The following is a 24,409-nucleotide window of genomic DNA, read 5'->3' on the forward strand; positions in this document are numbered from 1 at the left end:
GTAGAGGTGAGATATGGCAGCACACGTGGCAGGCAGAGGTGAGGTGGTAGCACACATGGCAGGCACAAGTGAGGTGGCAGCACACGTGGCAGGTAGAGGTGAGGTGGCAGAGACACGTGGAGGTGGTCCCCAGTGATGACGTGGCAATTAGTAGAGGTGCCATGTGGCATTTTATTTTATTTTTAAAAAAATCGGGTTAGCGACGGATTAGCGACGGAACAATTCCGTCGCTAATTTTGCGACTGAAATTTCGGTCAAGAATTAGCGACGGAAAATTTTCGTCGGTAATTAGCGACGAAATTTTCCGTCGCTAATCCGTCACTAATTAGCGACGGAATTTCAATTCCGTCGCTAATCAATTAGCGACAAAGGAATTAGCGACGGAACAAATTCCATCGCTAATCCGTTTCCGTCGCTAATCCGTCGCTAGTCTGTCGCTAATTCCGTCGCTAAATAAAAAATTCCGTCGCTAAATTCCGTCGCTAAAAACATATTTTTTTGTAGTGAGTGTCGGTTCATTTGAAATAGTCTTTTTTTTGTGACAGTTTGAAATAGTCATTTGCTCATATGGATTAAACACTAAGGAAATGATTAGATAGACTAAATTATAATAAATATAATGCTATTTTACTAAAAAATCTTAATTTATATAAAAACAGTAAAACAAAAAGGACAGAATATAATAAATAGAAAAAGAGAGGAAGGGAAGATTAAAAAAAAAACGGTACTAATTAATAATGTATTTAAATTTTAAAAAATAGACAAAAAAAACTTTGATGCTTTTTAAAGAAAATTAAAGTGGTGTTTTATGTGAATATATCTAAGACTAATCTTATTGGCTATGCAGATGAAGGATTCGTATTTGATCCTCATGTTAAGAGATCACAGTATAATCCACATGTTGGTAGACCACAAATGTACTATTTGTCTCATGGTCTTCAAAAGATTATTAAATTAATATCGGTCATATTTATCTATATATAATATTTAAAAGGCATGTTCATTATATTAGACATTGGAGCTTGAAGATGTTAACTAATATTACCAAGAGGGGGAGTTAATGCATATTGTACATTTTTTTTTCTTGTTTATGGTTTTGTTCTACTGAATTTTTCAGGCAAGGTTTTTAATGAGGCAACACTAGATAGTGTATCAATGAACAATTTATTCTTTTTCTTCTACTATGTTTTGTCCCACAAGGTTTTTCCTAGTTCAAGTTTGTTAATGAAGTATATTCATATGATGGACATCTAAGAGGAAGTATTATGAATATAATAGTATCTATGTTGATATCCATATCTCTCATATTATCTTCATTTTATCTTAGATCCACAATTATCTCCTATTATTGTGTACTATATAGATTTTGTTAGAGTTGTAAAGTAGTTCCTATAAATAGAGGGTGCAACATCCCAAATTTTGACTCATAGATACAAGTACTAGCATAAGGAAAGGATGATTACTAACTCTAATGCAACGAAAGTCTCGGAGATCCCTCGGAAGGAAAAAGAGATTTTCCAAGGGAAAATGTGTAAAGTAATAGTGTTCGGGGACTAAAGAATGATGAATTGGAAACAACAAAAGGCCAGAGGTTATGCCAGAAACTTGTAAGATATGGTTCCGAAGGTTAGGCCTAAGGAGGGATCAAATTGCAAAGAAAAAATTCCTAAGCCAAGTAGGGACCTAATTATAAATAATAAAAGTTTTGGTTGGCCAATGCTCAGAGTTAGCAAAAAAGGCCCAAATAACTTAGAAAAATTCCAGAAAAATGGGAATAGGATCCCAGAGCTGATATAAGGCTAGAAATGACGGAAATGCTCGGAAGTCATTCTAGGGTTTTGGACAATTTAAGATAGTAACTTAAATTGAATTATTTAAGCTATGAGACGGCCTCAAATAATCAGGAAAAACTGGAGAACAGTAGTTGAGGAATTTACACAGATTTTAAATTAATCCCGTCCCCAGAAACTGACAAGGTTAGCTTTAATTAAATTTAAAGCCTATTTATACCCTATCCGGGGAAAGTCAAAATAGCTGTCTAGAGTTTGACTTTTGACCCGAGAAAAATTAGAAGAATTTCTTGTGATGAAAGGGAAAGAATGAAACCCAGAGACAGATCAACGGAGTTACGAGCCGATAGAAAGAACTCGGAAAAGGTAACCCTGATTAAGTATTATTTAATAATATTTCTGGGAAAAGGAGAAAGAAAATATCTAAAGACCATCATGACACCTACGAGTCATCATGCTGAGTCAGCAGAAGATATTTATGGACAGCATAAAAATCAGAACGCAGTACGAAAATATTTTAGACAGTCCTTTGTCTACTCGTTATAGTGAAATCTCTACTGCGTGACTCAGTAAGGTTAAGTAGCCTGTCAATAAAGTTAATTATTTTTATCTATGCTCCTCTAAGATGACGCCATATATGTACTTAATTAAGATGAGAAAATAGTGTCAGAACATGTCCCAGTGGTACCGAGTCAATCAGGACTCAAAAAAAGTACCTGATATGGTGCATAATGGCAAAATAGGTAGAGGAATGCCTAAGGGCTATATTTTGCACGAATTTTATATTAATTTCCTCTCTATTTTAATGCCAAAATGATGAAGGAATATGGAAGAGACAAGTGTATGGTTAGATGGGAAAAGAAGGTATTACATGCACAGTTGAATGCAAGACACGTGTACGGTCAGATGCAAGACATGTGTACGGTTAGATTAAAGACATGTGGCCTGATGATGTAAGCATGATGTCATCAAGATGAGGTAAGTATGATGTCATAGGACACATGTCATCATAAGATAAAAAGAGAAAATAGACGGTCTAGATCAAGCCATGTATTTTTAAGATCAACGGCCGAGATTCAGTCTTGTTTTCTATAAATACCCCTCCCTACCCCTCCATTTCGTCCAAGCTCCTTGTACCTATAGGGAAGCTCTTGTAAAATGGTTTCTAGAGAGAGAAAGAAGAGGGAGAAAGAAAGGCCAAGTGATTGTAAGAATGGTTGAACACCCAAGAGGGGGTGAATTGGGTGTTAATTAAAATTAAAACCTTTTTGCAATATAATGAAATTCATAAGAAATATTGAGTATAAAAACAATGAATAGACATAAGTATAATCACATTAGTAAAATAGTTTAGCTGGAAATATAAAGAAGTAAGGGAAGAGAAGATGCAAACTATGATTTATCTTGATTCGGTCCTCACCGACCTACGTCCAGTCCCCAGGTTCCCCCTGAGATTTTCAATCCACTATCTCCCTCAAGTTTAACACGGGTACTTGAGAACCACTACAACCACAAGTTTGGTCCGGGTACTTATGACGCCACTTACAATCCTTAGACTAACCAGTCTATTCAATAGCAACCTCTTACTGAGATAAATACTCCCCCTTTCACACTATAAGGATACAATCTGATAATGATAATAAAGATTGAATATTTCTTCTCTCAAAGAAGTGATAGATGAATCTTAAGCACATCTGGGAAACTCTCCTCTCTATCTTACGAATACATAAGTTTTAGTCTATGAAGTACAGAGACAGGGAGTTTTCTCTCGGAGCTCTAAATGAGAATATATTGATTTGGCATTTTAGCATTTGATGTTGTAAGCTCAGACTCTTCTCTTCTCTCTTGTTTTGAATGCTCTTCTATTTATAGATGATGTTGGGTACTTGATCGTTGAGCATTTTCTTCCCGATTGGCTCGAAGAATATGACCATTGAAACTAGCCGTTGGAAGCTTCTGACAAAAGTCGATTCTTCACATCATAAATTCGTTGTGGCTCTTTACCTAAAATAATCTTCATCAAATCAAGTGATAAGTATCTGATAATCTTAGAAACAATAAGTTGAAAAATATGGAATCAATCATCATATATTCAGAAAGTAAGATGAACTTACTTAATCGATGCCTTGATCTATAATCCTTTGATCGATCATATTATCGATTAATTATATGAAGAAAAGATATAGTAGATATATGCAATTATCGAATAGATTATGGATCATATGATGATCGAACAAATGATCGATAAATGATGAAACATGTATGTAGCGAGCTTTAAATAGATTATGCAAGGATAATCTTTTTCAAGTTACGTTTGCCTTCGTATCCTTTTAATAGAGAGTTATGTGTAAAAGGAAGGCTGAGAAAAGCTTAAAGATAAAAAGATCAAAGATTTTGAAATCATCGTGAAATACTGTTATGAAATGAACTTGTACAATGATCGAACAAGTGATCGAACACTTATTGATCGATCAGGTTATCGATAAACAAAGTGTTATAGAAATAGATTTTGAAGCACTAATTTTCGAACACATTATCGATAAATAGATGATGGATAACCTTATCGATAAACAATAAACAAAAATATATTTAGTGAAAACACAGGCTATGTAGGTTGATTGAATAGGTAATCGATTAATGAATGATCGATCATGTTATCGATAAAGAAGTTTATTCTTGTAAAATTAAAGAGCTGATTTATCGATCACGTTATGTGAAAACAAGGTAAACAAGAAGTGCGGTGATCGATAATATTATCGACAATCTGATTATCGATCCGGTGATCGAAGAGCCATGATTTAACAATGATGTGCTGATTATCGATCATGTGATCGATAATTTGCTGATCGATCAGGTGATCGATAAGCTATTGAAGTAAATACCTGCACACATAGTTACAAAGCAGTGTTCGATCATATTATTGATAAATAGCTGATCGATAATGTGATCGATAAATGGCGACTAAAGCAAAACATAGAATGAGTAGAACGCATTACCATTTATTTATCTTCTCATTGATAATCTGTTTATCCATAACGTTAATCTTGTTTATCGATCAAGTGATCGATAAATACATTTATCCATAACATTATCCGAAAACCATTTATCCAATAGGTTATTGATAAAACCTTAATAATGCATGTGAAGATAAAAGAGAAGAATCGAAGAGATAGTACCAGGAACTCGATAAAGTGATCGAGTATGTAGTTGCTTGATCAGGTTCGAGTAACATCTGATAATGGCTTTTCATTTCCTCATTTCTTTTAGTGCTTTTACTCAATAACATGTTTGAGTAGCATGTTTTTCGAGAGCTTAATCAATCAATGTAGAACTTCTGGTCTTTGCCTCAATAAATTCGAATTCTAATTCAAGCAAAACAAAGGTCAACTTTGAGTGATCATAACTCTTCCAATTCAACTCCAAATTTTGCAAATGACCTATCCCCAAAAAGCTATTTGAATCTATTTTCTAATGAAAAAATAATATTTTCTAATGAAAAAATAATCACTCCAAAATTCGTTGTAGTTACAAAGTTATCTTCATCACGGTGACTGAAGGTCGGAATCAAGGCGTTAATCCTTACTTCAATGTTTTGAACAATATATTTCCCTCATATGAAACTCTTTGAAGTTGGTTTTGGTGCCTATGAACCGTGTTCTGAGTCTAGTTTCATATGAATCAAGTTTCACCTCAAACGGATTTGTGGTTTAAGAGATATTAGAGAAATACGGAACCTATATCAGAGCTGAACGAAGAACAGAGCATAACAGAGTATGTGTTTTATCGATAACTTGATCGATAAGTGGATGATCAATCAAGTGATCGATAAATACCCATGAAAATCACCTCTGAAGCTTATTTTCCATGTTTATATGAAGGGTGACTCAATATATGATTATATAACTTCCGGTTTGAGCATAGCAACCTTTAACATCAAATCTATGAACTTAAATCTTGATATTTCCATTTGGTCTTGCAAGTTCTTCTTTTCTCAATCTCTCTTCTTCTTCTTCCTCTTGTTCATTCTCCACAACTCAAAGTTCAACATAATAACTCCTTTCTTTTCTTGAGGAAACTACACAGGATATTAAGTATGATAGTTAGTCAAAATATGAGGTAAATAATTTATGCAAAATTTTTGCTCTATTATTTGACATCATCAAAACTAATCATATCTAACAGTGATCCCAAGCCAAATCAAGCTCTAAAACAAGGCATGTATGCCGTTTTTGATGTAGTTTCTACCTCTGTTATTTTTGAGCCTGGTTGTTGGTTTGATTGGATTTTTTATGATTGAAATTCTAAGGGGACATGCTGCACGAAATTGATGAGGTTAGGGAAAGATGAAATAGATGTTAGAAACATGTTTAAAGGCTTGGAAACAACAAGAATCAAGTGGTTCTGTGTTGATTTTGCAAGAAATCCAACTTTCCCTTAGTTTGTGATTCTGTTCGGCCTTGACTGTTCTAAATGGTTAGGATTAGATTTTGATTGTTTTGATCTTGGAAATGGATTCTACATGCAAAATTATGTGGGATTAGTATGTGGAATTAATTTTAGGATGATTGGAATTAAAACTCAAAAATTAGAATTCAATTATGTTCAAAAAAGAACCAAATAATAAATAGGTTGGTGTCTTGGTTCTAATGAATGTTTGGCATTGTGTATTGATGTGTTTAGGACCTTGGAACATCCAAGAGGATGTTTAATGGTGTTGACTGAAAATCCATAGGGTTGGAAAGACAAGGGAATCAAAGGAAAAGCAAGAGGAAAGCTATGTTACAAGGTAGTAAACTTACTTATATTGTGTGCTTGATATGTATGCTTGCATGATGTGGTTGTGTTGCCATGATGTGACTAAGCTATGATGAAATGTTTGCAAAGTTATGTTTGCAAGTTTATGTTATGCTTTGCCTTGGAAATATATTATGAAAGCATGAAATGCTTTAGCTTACTTTCTATGGTATTCACATGTTAATGTTTGGGACATTATAACATGTCATGTATTTGCATTATGTCTTGCATGCTTATGGGTAGTGTTTGCTACTGAAATTCTCTCGAATCTCACCCCTCCCTAACCAACCATTTATGTCAATCAATGGTGGATAATAATGGCATGAGAGGCAAGGAGAAGAAAGTGGAGAATTATTGATGTTAATGAATGATGTTATTATTCAAATTGTAATTCTCCTATTATGTAATTTATGTTATGGATGCTAATGATGCCATGTATTTAATTACAATGTTTATGGGATGAATAGAAATGTATGAGGATGATTGGGAAAGTGTAAACCTAATTTATGTATGCCAAAGACATAGAAAGAATTAAAGTAAAAAGAGGTTAAGGGATAAAACGTAGGTCATGAAGCAGTGAGTTTGTAGCTCCAGTTTGACTTATCAAATGAATGAGTTAAGCCACAAAATTTGGTAGATTCATAGTACACATCCCAAGCTTTAAAATGAGATAGATCGCCTCAGTTGGATGTGTACACAAGGATATACGAATTTTCAAAGTTGAGGCACAGAATCTAGAAGTTTCAAATTTTACCAAATGAATAGTAATTTTTATTGATTAAACTGTACGAATTGGTCATGGATAAGTCCAGTTTGATATTTTTCCCTTAAAGAGAATTAAAGGAGCTTTCCGTAGATTTTAGAACACCTCAATACGATTTTTATGGAATTAGTTATGAATTTTTGAAATTGGACCTATAATCTGAAATTTGAACAGTGAATAGTAACCCGAGTAATTATGTTAAAATTCTAAATCCACGGGCTTGTGTTATGACCTGCTTAAACCATAACGCTTACTAATGCGTACTCTAAGGCGTTAAAGGTAGGATGTTTCAGAAGTCATATATAATGTATTTAGTGACTTCAATACAACGAGAAATACTCTTAACTTTTCTTATTTCTAATTTTTTTTCTCTTCTTCTCTATTCTTTCTTTAGTTTTATAACAATTTTATATTAATTATAATATATGATATTATTTATTATAGTATTACATTTTTTTTATACTCTAGATATTATAGCTTGGGAAAATTGCTTTCTTAAAAGCCCTTGTGCGCTCTCTCATGGATGGTTATTATTTGGGGACTTTGGCATTGGAGGCTCTTTTTCCCTTTTTTGCCAATTGGTATTAGAGGTTGTTGAGGATATCCATAAAGTATGAAGTTCAAATCTCTCCCACGATTAAAAGAGAATTAAGTTGGCCAATTAAATAATTGTAATAAATGTGTTGATTTTCTTATATTAACCTCTTTAATTATATGCATTAGTTGATTTTCATAAAATAATTATTTTAATTATATGCATTAGAACTCCCATTTGGTAGGAATCCTTCATAAATAATAGGAATATTTTAAGAAAAAAATTATTACATCCACCATTTTTTAATTTAGAGAAATTAGGTGTTCTTTACCGTGTGTTTGTTTTATTGGATTTGAAATTTCTATTTTTTTTCCTTCAGCAGAGGGTTTACCTATGGCTAGAGCCTACAAAAACTTTTGTGCAGATAAACCAGGCAAGAGAGGATATCTGGCCAAACTGTGGTTGCAGCTTGCCTGCTTGTCCTTGCAGAAGAGACACTCTCAGCAACCCCACTTTCTCAACATCCTTGGAGTCCAAATTGTAGTTGCCGAGATTAATTTGAGAGATGATAATGTGTCACATTATTCGCCTATTAAAAATTAAAAATAAGTTTTTATGTATAAACTCAGAGTTTTCTCAAATCATTTTGGATTTGAAACTAATTTTTGTCAGCTCTTGAGTGTTAAGGTGAAAGCCTTTTCAACAAATGCGTTTCTTGAGAATTCCAACTTATGTTCTCTTTTTTACAAGAATGAGATCATTTATCATTTTAACTAATGGTTTGTTGGCATTGAAAACAAATTTCAATCCTAGCGTAAAATTTTTTCCCAGCCATGATTTTTTTTAAAAGATTTTTTTAGCATGAAATATCCAATTAATTGCACCCACATCATTTCAACTAGGAAATTTATGAGAGATCCCAACTAAAAGGATGAAAAAACTCCACCACCAAATATTTTATATACAATTTTCTAGACCTATTCAACTTCAACAGGAAGATTTATCTCAATCCAGTCTAATATAGATTGAGTTAGATAAGATCATAAACCACGATAAAACTATACTAAATATCTCAATTTTTTAATTTTTAAGTAAAATACTTAAAGGTAAAACTTTGCCTCCTTTTATAGTCTATTTGAATCAATTGCGTCCGATAAATTCTACCATCAAAATGAGTAGATCCAAAAAATTAGGTGTTCCACTCCAAATTTTTTTAAAAAAGTTTGATTTTAATAGCATGATGTGACATATTATGAGCTCTTACATTAATTTTGATGGTTAAAAAAGTTTGATTTTAATAGCATGATGTGACATATTATGAGCTCTTAGATTAATTTTGATGGAGCATATTGGATGCTGAGGGACGGGGCCGCTAAGAGGATCCGCACCCTATTCCTCCACGTGCTTCGTCGCTTCTGTGCTTCTAATATCTGTGCCTAGTACCTGCCACCCATGACTTTTCTTTCTTAAGAAGATCTTTTGTATCTCTCGGTTACATATTGATGCTGTATTGTAATTGATAATCATTTTATACCAACTCCACTTTTTAATATAAAAAATAAATAAATAATTTTAAAAATTAAAAAAATTAGTTAAGTTGATTATTTATAATATATATGTGTTATTTTTCTTAAATTAACATATTTGATTAGTGCATTGACATTACCTATTAACAATGGGAATATTATAGAGAAAAATTATTAATTTGAAAATCAGAGTAAATTGAAGTCTTATATTAAATCTAATTCTTCAACTACTTATTATACTCCTATGATCCTTAAAATATGATCTAATTATTGAGTTAATCTTGGTCCTAAATGTAAGAGTTATTTCTCATATTTATCAATTTTTTAAAATTATTTCTATTAATATTCCTTCAACCATAATTAAATAGGAGAGTGATGGAGATATTAAGAAAGATGATTATGGTATTTTAAAAAAATATGTTATATTTTTATAACTAACTAACTTACTTAATTTTTTTAATTTAATTACATTAATTAAATAGGTTGTATATATGTATTTAAAATAAGAAGATAAACTTCATGCGGCTTTCCCTTAGCCCAGGTGGAAAAGTTGGAAAAGTTTAGACGAAAGGTTCATGCTCTTTTCTTTTTTTTTGGCCAAAAGAAAAGGTCATTCTCGACAACAACCTGATGTCGTAGAATTATTGATGTCCTCGTGGTCCCCCCGGATAACCCCTCCCGCGGCCCTCATAGGATTCTTCACGTGCTGAGTCCAGTCAATTATTTATGAGAAAATTACAATAAGATCTAAAATAATATAAAATTATCAAAAAAGTTGAATCATAAGTTAAAAATTGTCTTTTCATATTCTAAGACTTTTTAGCAGGGGAGAATTATAATTAAGTTAAAAAAAATAATTACTAAAAGTTTTCAATAATAATTTGAATGACTTATGGCAAGTTTTAAATTAAAAATGACAACTTCTAAAATTTGTTTTGTAATTTTTTTTAAAACTTCACGGTAATTCTCTCTTTTAACAATTATGTTCGTTACTTCTCTCGTTATTTATCTCTTTCAAACATGCACACGCAACACTTTTAGTTAATGTTGTTTTGCTTAGACCAAGCTTTTACGAAATTATAGGGCTAATATTAATAAAGACGACAAAACCACAATTTGAAATTACAAAGGTAAAAATCAAAATTAATTGAAAATGTAAGGATCAATAATGATATATTATCCTACATTTAAAAATGTCAGAATGCATTTTATTTTTAAAAGGTTAAAGGCACCTAACACTCTGATTTTGTTTTTTTAGGTGCTAATTTTTTTATAAATTAGGGTAAAAAAATTTAATTTGATGCATCAACATCTTCATCCTCGGCATTTACTGCAATTTTGCTCATGATCTATTAAATTTGATGCAATCTGACATACTTTTTTGGTTTTATGATGTGATTGGAATTTGTTTACTTTGCATGAAAATTGTTAATAATTTAATATAAAAGGAAGCAAAATGGTTAATTTTAATTGTTAAGATAAATAAAAAGGGGGATGTTAAATAAATTAAAAAAGGCAAAATTGAATCAAATTTTAAAAAAATATGGATAAAATCGTAACATCATTTTATTTTATTTTATTTAAAATGCTTTCTTTCTTTATGCCTTGAAAAAAGTGCTTTCTTTCTTGGACCCCATGGCATGCTAAAAATTTTAAGGTAGTGTTTGGATAAAAACCAAACCATGGTTTCAGAAGTGCTTTTACGAATTACGAAGTAAATATGTGGAGGAGGTTATCTCGTTTTGCGGAAAAGTGCTTCTGAAACCATGGTTTTGGAGCATCCAAACAGAGCCTAAAATACCTGAGAAAAGGGCTGTTTGGAATGAAAACCAAACTATAGTTTTAAAAGTGATTTTACGGTATATGTGGAGGAATTTGTCTTGATTTGCGGAAAAGTGCTTTTAAAAAGCACTTATGGGGGAATCCAAACACCCCTAAAATGAAAAATAGGTGAGCTGTAGTACTAATGCTATAAAATACAGGGAAAATTACGTATAGATCCCACAGAAGAGATTTTATTCATCTAAGGTCTCACGAAATGTTAAAATTACTAACAGGTCCCAAAAGACCTTACAATAATATATTCTATTTGTAAAATGACATTACTGCCCCTCACATTCCAAATTCACATATTCTTTGTCATTGTGATTTACAACCTCAGCAGCGACTATTAACAACCCAATGAGAAGGTGTTAACAACCTAAGTTGTATCCGTTAACAACTTACTTTATAGAATCACATAACCTCCACATAAGAGTAAATTATAACCAAATAGTATAATATAACAACTTTAACACTAAAATGGGAAGCTTTTTTGAAATCATTAAGAATTTTAACTAAACCCAATAGGATTATAGCAAAATTTTAATGCGGAGATCCATTGACAACCTCAACGGTGAGTATTAATAACCTAAGGAGAACTGTTAACAACCTTAGCAGTGTTTGTTAACAACTGACTTTATAGGATAATATAACCTCTAACTATAACTAACTAAATTGTAACTAAATAGTGTTAAAGTTAATCTTATATAGTTGTTAGAGGTTATATTATCCTATAAAGTCAGTTGTTAACAAACACTGCCTAGATTGTCAACAGCTCTCCTTGAGTTATTAATACTTACCATTGAAGTTGTCAATGGATCTCGGCATTAAAATTTTACTATAATCCTAGTAGATTTAGTTAAAGTTCTTAATGGCTTCGAAAAGCTTCCCATTTTAGTGATAAAGTTGTTATATTATACTATTTAGTTATAATTTACTCTTATGTAGAGATTATGTGATCCTATAAAATAAGTTGTTAACGGATACTGTTTAGGTTGTTAACACCTTCTCATTGGGTTGTTAATAGTCGCTGCTGAGGTTGTAGCTCGCAATGACAGAGCAAATGTTAATTTGGGATGTGAGGGGCAGTAATATCATTTTACAAATAGAATATATTACTCTAGGGTCCTTTGGAACCTGTTAGTAATTTTGATATTTCGTGGGACCTTAGATGAATAAAATCTCTTCTGTAGGACTTGTGTGTGATTTTCTCTAAAAAATAAATCCCAAGTTAAAAATAGGAGAAATTACAAATAAAGACTAGAGCTGGGAATCAGGACCGGCCCTTTAGGGTTGGCAGGCTTAAAAGGGCCGGCCCTCCAAGGATGAAATTTTAAAAATATCCCAATTTGTTAAGCCCGGCCTTTAAGTTACAGGGCCAGGGCCGGCCTGCGGGCTTTTGGCCCGTTTAAGAAAAAATACTATTTTTTATATTTATCCTATTTTTTTTATAAAAATATAAAAATAAACCAATGAAATTATTAATAAAAGACATAAATATGAATAAAATTAAGTCACAAATATAAAATATCATCATATATAAATATTCATCAACATCTAAGAACATCTAAAACATTCATTAACAAGATAACAATATCTAAAAGTTTTATCTATAATGCAATTGTGCAATAAATAAATACTATTATTAATCTTTTGAAACTTCATCATCTATAATTAATTACTTTTTTTCATAAGTATGCTTTTATTTCGTAACAAAAATATCAAGTTTTTCTGCTTTATAAGAATTTTATTTTTAAATTTTGCAATCTAAATATTATTTTACTTTAATGTGAGAAACATTGTTGTTGAAACTCATGAATTTCTAATTCAAATTATAGAATCACAAGTTATATAAGTATAAAAATATTCTATTATCAAATATATATATATAGTTTAAAAATATCAACGCATATAATATAAATCAAATCATTATTAAAGTCCAAATTAACCCATTTTTTAAAAATTTAATTGGATAAATTATTGTCTAAAACTAATTTAATTTTAAAATGATAATAATAACTAAATATTTAAAATATTATTAACAATGTAAAAAATTAATAACATTAAAATTATATAACAAAATTTTAAAAAAAAATCATAAAAGGGCTTAAAAGGGCCGGCCCGCAGCCCTCCAGGACCGGCCCTTTTAAGCCCTCGGCCCTCCAGGGCTTATTTCCCATTTTAAAAGAAAAATATTAAACCCGGCCCTTATAATTTCAAGGCCTAAACGGGCCGTTCCAGGCTCTAATAAAGACTCCTAAATATGTAAAATTATGATTTTGGACTCTTAATTTGAAAAATAGCAGATAAGGACCCGATCCTACTTTTGCAAATATGAAATGTTGGTGAAATGTCTGAAATGCCTCTCAGTCTAATTGTGATTTGGTTTATTGAAGTTGTCATTCGCTAAAGTGAACTTGTCATTTCTCATAGTTAACTCGTCATTTGGTATACTCTCAACCAAGTTGTGATTTGATCTACTGAAGTTGTCATTCGCTAAAGGGAACTTGTCATTTCTCATAGTCAACTTGTCATTTAGCTAAGGGGCATTTCAGATATTTTACCATAATTTCATATTTGTAAAAATGAGACCGAGTCTTTATCTGCTATTTTCCAAATTAAGAGTCTCAAATCACAATTTTACATATTTGACGGTCTTTATTTGCAATTTTTTCTTAAAAATATTATCTCTTCATTTTAAAAACAATTTTCGCTTCATTTTATAGGGCGCAGAAATTATTAATATGAATAGCTCGCTACACATTAGACGGAAGGAAATCCCAAGTTACAGAGTTGAAGGGTCGATTAATTTGCCACCTTTACCAACTTGTCGACCCGTCGTCCTATGGCTCTGGCTAAGCCGGACACTAGTGCTCCTGGTCCCTCTGTTTTCTTGAGTTTCTGTGGGAAAGAAGTTAGAAATAATTTTGTTGATCCCTTATACTCTGCGTTGCGTAGAGAAGATATTGCAACTTTCAGGGATGAGGATGATGAAGATCTTGCGATGGGAAAACTTACTTCGGATCAAAGCTACAAAGCTACTGCGCAATCCCAGATTGCCATTGTTGTGCTCTCTGAAGGTTATTTTTCTTCCGAGCGGTGTTTGCAGATATTAGTGACCCTCATAGATTCAAGAGACGAACAGGGTCAAGTAATAGTTCCGGTTTTTTATGACGTATATGCATCAGACGTACGATGTCAGAGAGGAAGCATAGAGGCAGCTTTTGAGAAACATCAATTTAGATTTTCAATTGATACAGTTCGAAGATGGAGAGAAGCCTCAACTACGATTGCTAATTTGTTTGGTTGGCATACAGCATATACGTAAGTTTTCATTTCTTAGATCTTATTTTGCTTTTCTATCCCAACAATTTTGACACTTATAATTATGGAATTTTGTATGCGTGTGATTTTCTATTCAAACTTCCGAATACTGACGATTGTTATAACTTAACTGATAATGAAGATGTCACGAACTGCTCTGACTACAATAAAACACGTATGAAATGGAAGAGGGAGGAGTTGGACCTTCAAAAGGAAAGGAAAAGAATTTTTCACAAAAATATCTAAGGAAAGGAAAAGAATTTTTCACAAAAATATCTGACAAGAAATACATTAATCATCATGACTACTGCCCACTTGAAACTGCTGTAGGTCTGGAGTGTGTGAAAATGACACTCATTCAAAGAGATGCTTTGGAACCCAAACCCTCATGCCTTGGATGCAAAACGCAAAGAATTTGTAAAATTCGCAGTTTTTCTAATCAACTAATAAGCAAAATAGCATTTTTCATTTGCAACTAATCATCAACATCACATTATTGTACCATGTGCCGCTCTGATCATATATGTAAGTTACTTGTAACTTATTTTTGCATACCAAAAAATGTATTAAATTGATACTGTTCCACGTTTGATTTCATTTAAAAAACATATCAAACAAAACATGCTATATGTTTTCTCCCACATATTTTTTTATTGTATTTAATAGGAGTAAAATTCTAAAATGGTTATTAATTACAGTAAAAATGACTTATGTTTAGGGTCTCAATTTTTTTTTTCCCTACAAGTGACTTATATATCAAAATAGAGTAGTATACAAATGGTCGTCCTACCCCACAAGCCCCCTCTATATACCATTAGTATCTTGATCACAATCATGACTAGCAGTAGATTGAGCCTTAATCTATGCTAATTGAGCTTTTGATTGATTTTCTCAGACTTCCACTTATGCTTTCAGTAATTCTGTTAATCTCCTCTAATATCTGGGCTTTGACTTGGTGATTTAATTGTAGATATAATTCATGTTTAGAAAAAAATATTGAAATTAGCAGAACCAACAAAACAAGAATAAGGTTATGACATACTCATTTTAGAAATTTATTTCTTTCAGTTACTATTCGAAGCAGTTTTGAGTGATCATTGTGGTGTTCGATCGGTCGATTTGCTTGATCTTACGACAATTGAGTTGGGACAAATGTCACCTGAAATAATATTCCCTCTGGTTCAAAATTTAAATTTTAGATAATTAAATTATGCAACTAAAAATGTTGGTTAAATTGGTTAAAAGTAATAAATATGTAAAAAAAATGCAACTTGTTTTCCTAAAATATTGGAGAGAGTGGGTCGGAGAGGGACTGAGGGAATGAAGGAAAAAGAGATGAGAAAGACATATAATTAATCAGAAGTAAAAAAAAAAAAAATGCATTAAATGAGTAGACAAATCTAACCTAAAGCTTATAAATGAAACCAAACTGCTTTAAAAATTTAAAGCTTACATTTTAAACGGGAGGGAGAATCATAGTTTTCTTATGCTTTAGAGCATTCTTTTGTGATTTCATCTTGTCTAATAAATAAATTTGTCTCTCGGTTGATTGCACGTGTACTGTTTTATATATCCAGTTGGAGTTAGAAATGTCAACTTCATATATAGGATAAAGTTGCGACTGAAAAGTTTTGTTGTTCTCCCCCAATAATTTCCATAGAAATTAACAGAATATTAATTCTTTGATCAACGCAGGGATGAAGCAGAGATGATTGAATACATTGTCAGCTATGTAAGGAAGGAAATAGAGCGTAGATTTCGAGCATTTAATCTTGGTCATTCAGTTGGAGACATTTCTAATCGTTTAGTTGGAGACGTTCAATCAAAGGTAGATAAAATTATATCCCTTTCAAAAATAGGCTCGGATGAGGTATGCGTTGTAGGGATATGTGGCACGGGTGGCCTGGGCAAGACAACTCTTGCTCGAGTTCTTTACAAGGCAGTCTATCGCAAATTTGACGCTAGCTGTTTTCTGAGCAACATGAGGGAGGTTTCTAAAAGGCACGACTTAGCTTCCATACAAAAGATGCTTCTTCTTAATCTTGGACTGATTGCACAAGATATAGATGATCCTTGTGAGGGATCAGGGATAATACGACGTCTTTTATGCAATAAAAAGGTTCTTATTATCCTCGATGGTGTAAATGACAAAAGCCAACTAGAAAATTTAGCTGGGAGTTTAGTATGGTTTGGGCGCGGGAGCAAAATAATAATAACTACTAGAGATGAAGGCTTGTTGACAATAGTGGATGGACGGTGTGAAATATATAAAGTTGGAACATTAGATCCAGATGAATCCTTTGAGCTCTTCTGTCAGAGAGCATTTGAAAAGAATGAGCCTGAACAAGGTTATTGGGACTTATCAAAAGAAATAATTCAATGCGTCGGTGGAGTTCCTTTGGCACTTGAATTCTTCAGCTCCTTTGTTTCCAACGGATCCCAATCTGAATTGAGAAACGTATTACATCAATACAGGAAACTTTTACCTGTGGACATCTTTGATATACTTCGCATTAGTTACCATGGACTGGAAGAGAAGTGCAAGATGATATTTTTAGATATTGCCTGTTTTTTCAATGGGAGGACAAAATTTGAAGTGACAGATATATTGAAAATATGCTATAACCGTTCAATATATGATGAAATCGAAGTTCTTATTGCAAAATCATTGCTAATTTCCACCGAATTAAATTCAAATTCAAGATATAATGCAGAACGTGAAGATCTGCAAGATAGGATCCAAAAGATGAGAAGCGATATTTTCTTGCCAACATCTATGTATCATAAATTGATTGATGAGGCTTCACGAGGATCCCTGCGTATGTTTTATTTTGTTGAAGAGATGGGAAGGAACATTGTTTATGATGAATCTCCAAGTGATCCTGGTAGTCGCAGCAGATTGTGGCATATAGAGGACATTGATCGTGTGTTGAAAAGAAATGAGGTAAATCTTTGAATATTTGCGCCAAAGTTAATTTGTTTGCTGCAAGATATCCACATTATGCTTGACATCTTATTATCTCTCATCTAAACGCATCTTCGTTTCATGTTTATTAGGGAACGGAATACATCCAGAGTATAGTAGTTTGGGATCTAAATCACGCATTTGAAGTAAAATGGCACCCAGAGTGCTTCTCAAAGATGCAGAATCTTAGGTTACTTGACTTAAGCAGTGTTCATCTTGCCCATAATCTCAATCATCTTCCACGTGCATTGAAATTTCTAAGATGGGATTTTTATGCTTTGAAACATCTACCATCAATTGATCTACTACATGATCTTGAAAGCCTTCAATTGCGTAGCAGCAACATCAGGAGACTCTGGAATGGAGCGCCGGTACGCTTTCCTTTCATGAAGATACTAAACTCTATGGACATATATCTTATCAGTAGGCTTTGAACTTACTAATAACACCTTCCTGTTTCTTGTATCTTATATGTTGGTCAGGAATTGAATAAGCTGAGAACCATTGATCTAAGCAATTCTTATTATCTAAGAGAAACTCCAGATTTCAGTGGAACTCCAAACCTTGAAAAGTTGTTTTTCAATGATTGCGAAAGCGTTATTCACATTCATGAATCTGTTGGACAACTGAAGAAACTAGTTGAGTTGAGTTTGAGACGTTGTACAAATCTTAAATCTCTTCCAACTCCCTTGGATATGGATAATCTGGAGGTTTTTATTCTGGATGGATGTTTCAACCTTGAGAAGCTCCCTGAATTTAGTAAAGGAATGAGAAGGCTATACTTCTTGGATGTGAGGAGCACTAAGATCACCGAGATTCCCTCATCCATAATTAATTTAGAAAATCTGAAATATTTGGACTTGAGTTGGTGCTGGGAACTTCAGTCAATACCGGAGCTTCCTCCAAACTCAATTATTCGTGCAGAAACGGGATCCACATTAGATCTACAACATCTCGTTGAATTGCGTGTCTCTAAGGTCGTCATCTCTCTCTTCCTCTATGTCATTTTCATCTATTAAAATGTTGCCATTTTTGCATTAAGATGAAATTAAGAGAATATCATCCATATACTCCTTACGTGATTTGATATTTCGTTTATTACAGCATCCCATTCACCTTGTTATTGACTCGAAAGTGAAGGAAGTAATCCCGCCGTGGTTTGAACAACAGGAACATCGTTATAGTAAGGATGCCTCGGGTGAAGTAGTAACCATAACAGCAGACGTAGCTAGTGATGACTTGGCAAATTCTGAGGGAATTGCTGTGTACATTATCTTCGAATGCTTATCTGATGAGGAAGCATGGACAGGTTTCGCTATAAATTGGAAGTTCGAAGATGACCCCCATAATACCAATGATAAGAAAAAAGGTGGTCGACCACAGCATCGAGCACGTGCAGATGCAAGCAGCCAAGTTGATTCAACAGCTAAGATTAAGTGTAGAGTTTACAGAGCAATGTTTCCTAGTGATAAGGAGAAGTGTCGAGTTTACAGAGGATTTTTTCCCATTGATAAGGAGAAGTGCCGACAGCATCCAAGTGGTGTGGGCAGCCAAGTCGATTTAACACTTTGTTTCCCAACAACGAATATTGGGAAAGTGATTATTCATTCTGAGGAAACAAGTTTTGGGGACTTTGAAATAGTGGATTGTGGGTGGCGGTTGGTGTGTAAGCGAGATTTGGATGCAAGTAGCGCAAGCATCAGGTATGTCACGCCTCAGTTTCTTTACTTAAAAGAGCAAAAGAGACAATTTTTAAACCAAACCACCTTCATCCCTTCTGGTTTAGGTGCTCTCAGGACTCATCAAATATGAGTTGTCTGATAAGGATGGTTTAGATTTAAAATTTTTAATTGATTATTTTAAATAAATTTTTTTTAAAAATGATAGTTAAGAGATTATATTTATTTTAGATTTTATACCCATTACAATAATTATTTTAAAAAATTAAAATAAAAAATAAATTAAATTTGGACCATCCAAATTAAATCTAGACTTTTGATAAGTACCCAAACTCATTCCGTTTAATAATGATATATGAATATAATTTAATGCCCCCACGTTAGACACAATGTATTCATTTAAACTGAGTCGCCTAGAAATATTAAGGAGCAAAAAAAATGTCTAATATATTTGTTGCGAATTCTGATTAAGCGACAGTTATGATGATAAGGAACAACAAAATTCATAGGCTGCAGTGCTATGGGAGGTGCATTGAGTTTTAATAAAATTTAGGTATAAGTCTTATATTTGTTCTGAATTAATGTTGCAATTTTTTCGTGTCATAAGTGAATCACTGATCGAGGTAATGGGTAAGATAACATAATTTAAAAAACGATAGCAAAACTCTGTCTCTGACTGAGAGTAGTGCAGAGTCACTAAAATTTTACAAAAAGAAGATAATAAATTAGAAGTCTTTAAAAAACTTTTCAAAAACTTTCCTCATATTTGGTCGAGGTTTTGATTTGGAGGACCTGAACTAAACATGAATCTCCTGATGGGAAAGAAAACAAGGAGAACTAAACATGAATCTTTTATAGTTCCAACACTTCTAAGTGTGTACTTTGAGTTGAGTAATTTTATTTTCAAAAAAATTATTTTATGAAGAAGGTTAACTTCTGTTCCGTCTTCCTCCTTATTCTTCCCCTTAGTTGTGGTACTCTCAATCCACATTTCCCCATTGATAGATACCATCATTTCAACTCATAGCCCATAAGATGACGCTTAAAGGGCTCACCATTATTGCGCCACATATACCCATAAGGAAGTCAACTATATTGACCCAAAAATGATTTGGAAGAGAAGTTTTGGGGGAAGTTTTTGTAAAATCTTGGGATAGTCAATCAACTACAATTTTAAAAACAAGACTATTATCAAATGTAGTTTAACCAAAATCAGGACAGCTTAGCATAAATTCCTCTTCTAACTTCTGAAGACTGACTGTTGATTGTTCTAACTTGTTAAAAGGTAAATTCAATTTTGGTGAGCATTGAAATCAAATATAGATTGTTTAGATTAGATTTGGATGGTCTCAATTTTTTTTTTATTTTCTTATATTTTTTTAAAAAATATTTTAAAGTTTTTATAATCTACAATAGAGATAATTTTTTAATTATTAGTTATAAACAAATTATTTAAAAATTATTAGTTGAAAATTTTAAATTTGATTCGTTGGAACTATACTTACATGATTTAAATCTCATTGCAATGATAAGCACTATTGTGCTCATTACTGTAATGAGCTCCAAAACCGACCCACTGAAATAGTGAAGGTGCCAAGTATGGTAGTTGTAAATTTCAACATTTCCGATGGTTAAATCACAATCATGAGACTGGATAGCTGAGGAAAATTATTATCAGAATATGCCAGAACATTATAGTGGCATTTATAAGACTTTTAATTCAGTCAAATTTCCTCTGTGAATTAGAAATTAGTTTGAGTGACTACGGAATTTTGGGTGTTTGGGTGATATGCTTAACCTTGCCAAAATCAATTTGGATAAATATCACGTTAAATGAAGTGTAATTTTAAAGGTACTAAACAAGAAAAATGTTCCTCCTTTCCAGTCCTTAATATATTTTTCTATATTCTTATTGCAGTTTTTATTTGACTTATCACAATTTTAATCGTTTCGTCTATGCAGGCATGAAGTAGAAATCGCTGAATGTTGGCAGCCAAAAAAACAAAAAGAAATTGTTGAAGACATTCCAGCGCAGGGGGAAAAAATTGCTGAAGACAGTGTTCCAGAGCAGTGGGAAGAAATTTCTGAGGACATTTCAGAACAATGGGAAGAAATTTCTGAGGGCAGTCCAGAGCAGTGGGGACAAATTGCTGAGGACATTCCAGAGCAGGGGGGAGAAATTGCTGAGGACAGTGCAAAATTGGTAGGAAAGAAATTAGATGATGAGATACCATCTAATTTTGAACATTTAGTTGGAGACACTCAATCAAAGGTCGATGAGATAATCTCCCTTTTAAAGATGGAATTGGATAATGATCCACGCTTCATAAGGATATCGGGCGAGAGTGGCATAGGAAAGACAACTCTTGCTCGACTTGTTTATGATGCAATCCAAAGCAAATTTGATGCTACTTGTTTTCTTGAAAATGTAAGGGAGGATTCAGAAAGGTTTGGCATAGTTTCCTTACAAAAGAAGCTTCTTTCAGAGCTTGGATTAGGAGAACGCGATGTAAGTGATTTTTCTGAAGGTGCAAAGATAATAAGAAAATTTTTATGCCACAAAAAGGTTCTTATTATTCTCGATGATGTCAGTGAAAAAAGCCAACTAGAAAATTTAGCAGGAAATAAGGAATGGTTTGGTGCAGGGAGTAAAATAGTAATAATTACTACGGGGAACATGTCGACATTGGATGAACAGCCTGAAGAGTGTCAAGTTGGAAGATTACGTCCTGATGAATCCCTTCAGCTCTTACATCAGGAAGCTTTTAAAAAGGATAAGCCCGAACAAGTTTATTTGGATTTGTCAGAAGAATTAGTTAAATATGTATGTGGACTTCCTTTGGTACTTAAAGTCTTGGGGTCATTTCTTTTCCAAAAAAAAGAATATGAATGGAGAAATGCATCAGAAAGGTTGAGGCAAAATTCACCCATTGATATCTCTAGTGCACTTCGCATAAGTTATGATGAATTAGAAGATGAAGAGTGCAAACGAATATTTTTAGATATTGCATGTTTTTTTAACAGGGAGGTCAAATTCAAGGTGATAAATATGTTGGAATCATTATGTGGTCCTCATTCAGTGAGTGGAATTAAAGTTCTAATTGAAAAATCTATGCTGAATTTCATTCATTCAAATTCAGATATAAGGCAAACTGCAAAAGAAGATCAGGATATGCTTGATAAGGTTCAAAAGATGAGAAGGGATATTTTTTTGCCTACACATTTGTATGATTGGTTGCTGCAAGAGGCTTCAAAAGAATATCTATATATGCATGATTTGCTTCAGACGATGGGAAGGGAGATCATTTATCAAGAATCTCCAAATGCTGGCAGACGTAGTCGATTGTGGTCACGAGATGATATTGATAATGTATTGAAAGAAAATGAGGTAAAGTGTTGGATTTTTAACTGTACTAAAGTTAGATTCTATATTATATTATTTGTTAGCTATCTTGGCATTCTCATCATTTTTAATCTTCATACGTGCATGTTCGTTAGGGAACCGGAAACGTTCAAAGTATAGTTTTGTATATACAACAACATTTTGACGCAGAGTGGCACCCTGATTGTTTTTCAAACATGCAAAATCTTACATTACTCGAGTTGAGTAAGGCGCATCTTACACGTAATCTCAATTCTCTTCCAAGTGCGTTGAAAATTATGAGATGGGATTATTATGATTTGGAATCTCTGCCACCGGTTGATCAATCACGTGATCTTGAAAGCCTTCAATTGCGCTGTAGCAAAATCACAAGACTCTGGGAGGGAGCACCGGTATGCTTTCTTTTCACGAAGATATTAAACTCCGCGCAGATATATCTCTTATCAGTAGACTTAACAGGTACTGATAACACCTCCCTGTTCTTGTATCTTATATGTGGGTCAGGAATTGCATAAGCTGAGGACCATTGATCTGAGCCATTCTGATGATCTAAGGGAAACTCCAGATTTCAGTGGAACTCCAAATCTTGAAGAGCTGCTGCTCAATGGATGCAGAAAGCTAGTCAAGGTTCATGAATCTGCTGGACAATTGAAGAATCTGGTTAAGTTGACTTTGAAAGAGTGTAGAAGACTTGAAATTCTTCCCACTAAATTGGAAACGGATAAGCTAGCGGAGTTTATACTAAATGGATGCTTAAAGCTTGAGAAACTCCCCGAGTTTAGTGAAAATATGGGAAGTCTATATTTCGTTGATGTGAAGGGCACTGATATCACCGAAATTCCTCAGTCCATAATTCACTTGACAATTCTCAAATACTTAGACTTGACATATTGCAGCAGACTGAAGTCAATGCCCGAGCTCCCTCCAAATGTAATTATATATGCAAGCAACTGTGACTTGTTGGAACCCACATCTGCTCTACGGCATCTCCATGCATCTTGTTCTCCAAAGGTTCGCATCTCTTTATCTAAATTTGTTTCTTATAATTTTTCTTTATTCTTGCCATTTTATATCATGATTTTGATGCAGCTTCCTAATGTTTTGCAGGGTCCCATTCACCTTTTCTATGACTTCCAACTGTGGACAAGAATCCCGACATGGTTTGAACGGTGGGAATATTGCTGGGGTAAGGATACCACAGGTGAATTTGTAACCATAACAGCAGACTTACCTTCCAACGTTGTTGCAGGTTCTAACAAAGAACGCTGGGGAATTGCTGTATGCGTTGTTTTTCAATTCTTATCTCAAGCATGGCTTGGTTTCTCCATAGACTGGAAGTTCAAAGACTGCCATCCCAAGAAAACCAAAATACATGGTACTCCACTATATTATGTGCATGATTGTCGAGTTTATGTGGGATTTTATCCTTTCGACGCAAATGATAACTACAGACAAGATCCAAGTCCAATAAAAGGTGGCCAACTTGATTTGACACTCGATTTTCCAAAAGCCAACATCATTAATGGTCTCCATGATTTGAAAATAATGGGATGTGGGTGGCGTCTGGCATGTAAGAAGGATTTTGATGAATGGAGTGAAAGTAGAGCGCCATCACCTCCAAGACTTGGCTTCTTTAATAGGTAATCAGTAAGTGCTTCTGACTTTGTTGAGTATACTTGTTAACTTTAATGATTTGTATGTTTTCTTCTCTTCCCAAGCTTTTCTATTTAACCCTCGACAACCATAATATTTTTCCTGAAATTGTTTTGTTCCTAAAACATTGAAATTATGTACTCCCTCTGTTCCTCTTTTTGAGAGACAAAGGGGAGC

The 24,409-nt window shown here is 33.3% G+C and overlaps 2 protein-coding genes across 3 annotated transcripts; both read left to right on the plus strand.

Moving 5' to 3' along the window:
• Window positions 1–1,363: 1,363 nt before the first annotated feature.
• LOC114754422 (toll/interleukin-1 receptor-like protein) lies at window positions 1,364–14,804 on the plus strand. The gene is made up of 2 exons (XM_028943189.1): window positions 1,364–1,368; window positions 13,956–14,804. The coding sequence occupies exon 2, from the start codon at window positions 14,075–14,077 to the stop codon at window positions 14,555–14,557; it is 483 nt and encodes a 160-aa protein (XP_028799022.1). The 5' UTR covers window positions 1,364–1,368; window positions 13,956–14,074; the 3' UTR covers window positions 14,558–14,804.
• Window positions 9,886–24,227, plus strand: LOC114754419 (uncharacterized). 2 transcript variants are annotated; one of them, XM_028943187.1, is made up of 11 exons: window positions 9,886–9,890; window positions 16,309–17,497; window positions 17,611–17,889; window positions 18,001–18,495; window positions 18,623–18,958; window positions 19,001–19,221; window positions 21,160–21,237; window positions 21,373–22,585; window positions 22,696–22,971; window positions 23,084–23,590; window positions 23,687–24,227. In XM_028943187.1, the coding sequence occupies exons 2-11, from the start codon at window positions 16,535–16,537 to the stop codon at window positions 24,221–24,223; spliced, it is 4,905 nt and encodes a 1,634-aa protein (XP_028799020.1). In that variant the 5' UTR covers window positions 9,886–9,890; window positions 16,309–16,534; the 3' UTR covers window positions 24,224–24,227. The 2 variants fall into 2 exon arrangements, with proteins under 2 accessions (XP_028799020.1, XP_028799021.1); XM_028943188.1 differs by lacking the exon at window positions 9,886–9,890 and having other exon boundaries at window positions 16,288–17,497; window positions 18,623–18,952; window positions 18,995–19,221.
• Window positions 24,228–24,409: the final 182 nt, after the last annotated feature.

Source organism: Neltuma alba, unplaced genomic scaffold, assembly GCF_004799145.2.
Source record: "Neltuma alba isolate B1F8T4 unplaced genomic scaffold, ASM479914v2 tig00010134_pilon, whole genome shotgun sequence".
NCBI lineage: Eukaryota > Viridiplantae > Streptophyta > Magnoliopsida > Fabales > Fabaceae > Neltuma > Neltuma alba.

Coding starts and splice junctions, on each gene's coding strand:
- LOC114754422 (XM_028943189.1), top strand. CDS start 14,075: ATGGCTCTGGCTAAGCCGGACACTAGTGCTCCTGGTCCCTCTGTTTTC.
- LOC114754419 (XM_028943187.1), top strand. CDS start 16,535: ATGAGGGAGGTTTCTAAAAGGCACGACTTAGCTTCCATACAAAAGATG. Junction 21,238..21,372: donor GACATTCCAGCGCAGGGGGA/AAAAATTGCTGA, acceptor AGAGCAGGGGGG/AGAAATTGCTGAGGACAGTG. Junction 22,586..22,695: donor ATGTATTGAAAGAAAATGAG/GTAAAGTGTTGG, acceptor CATGTTCGTTAG/GGAACCGGAAACGTTCAAAG.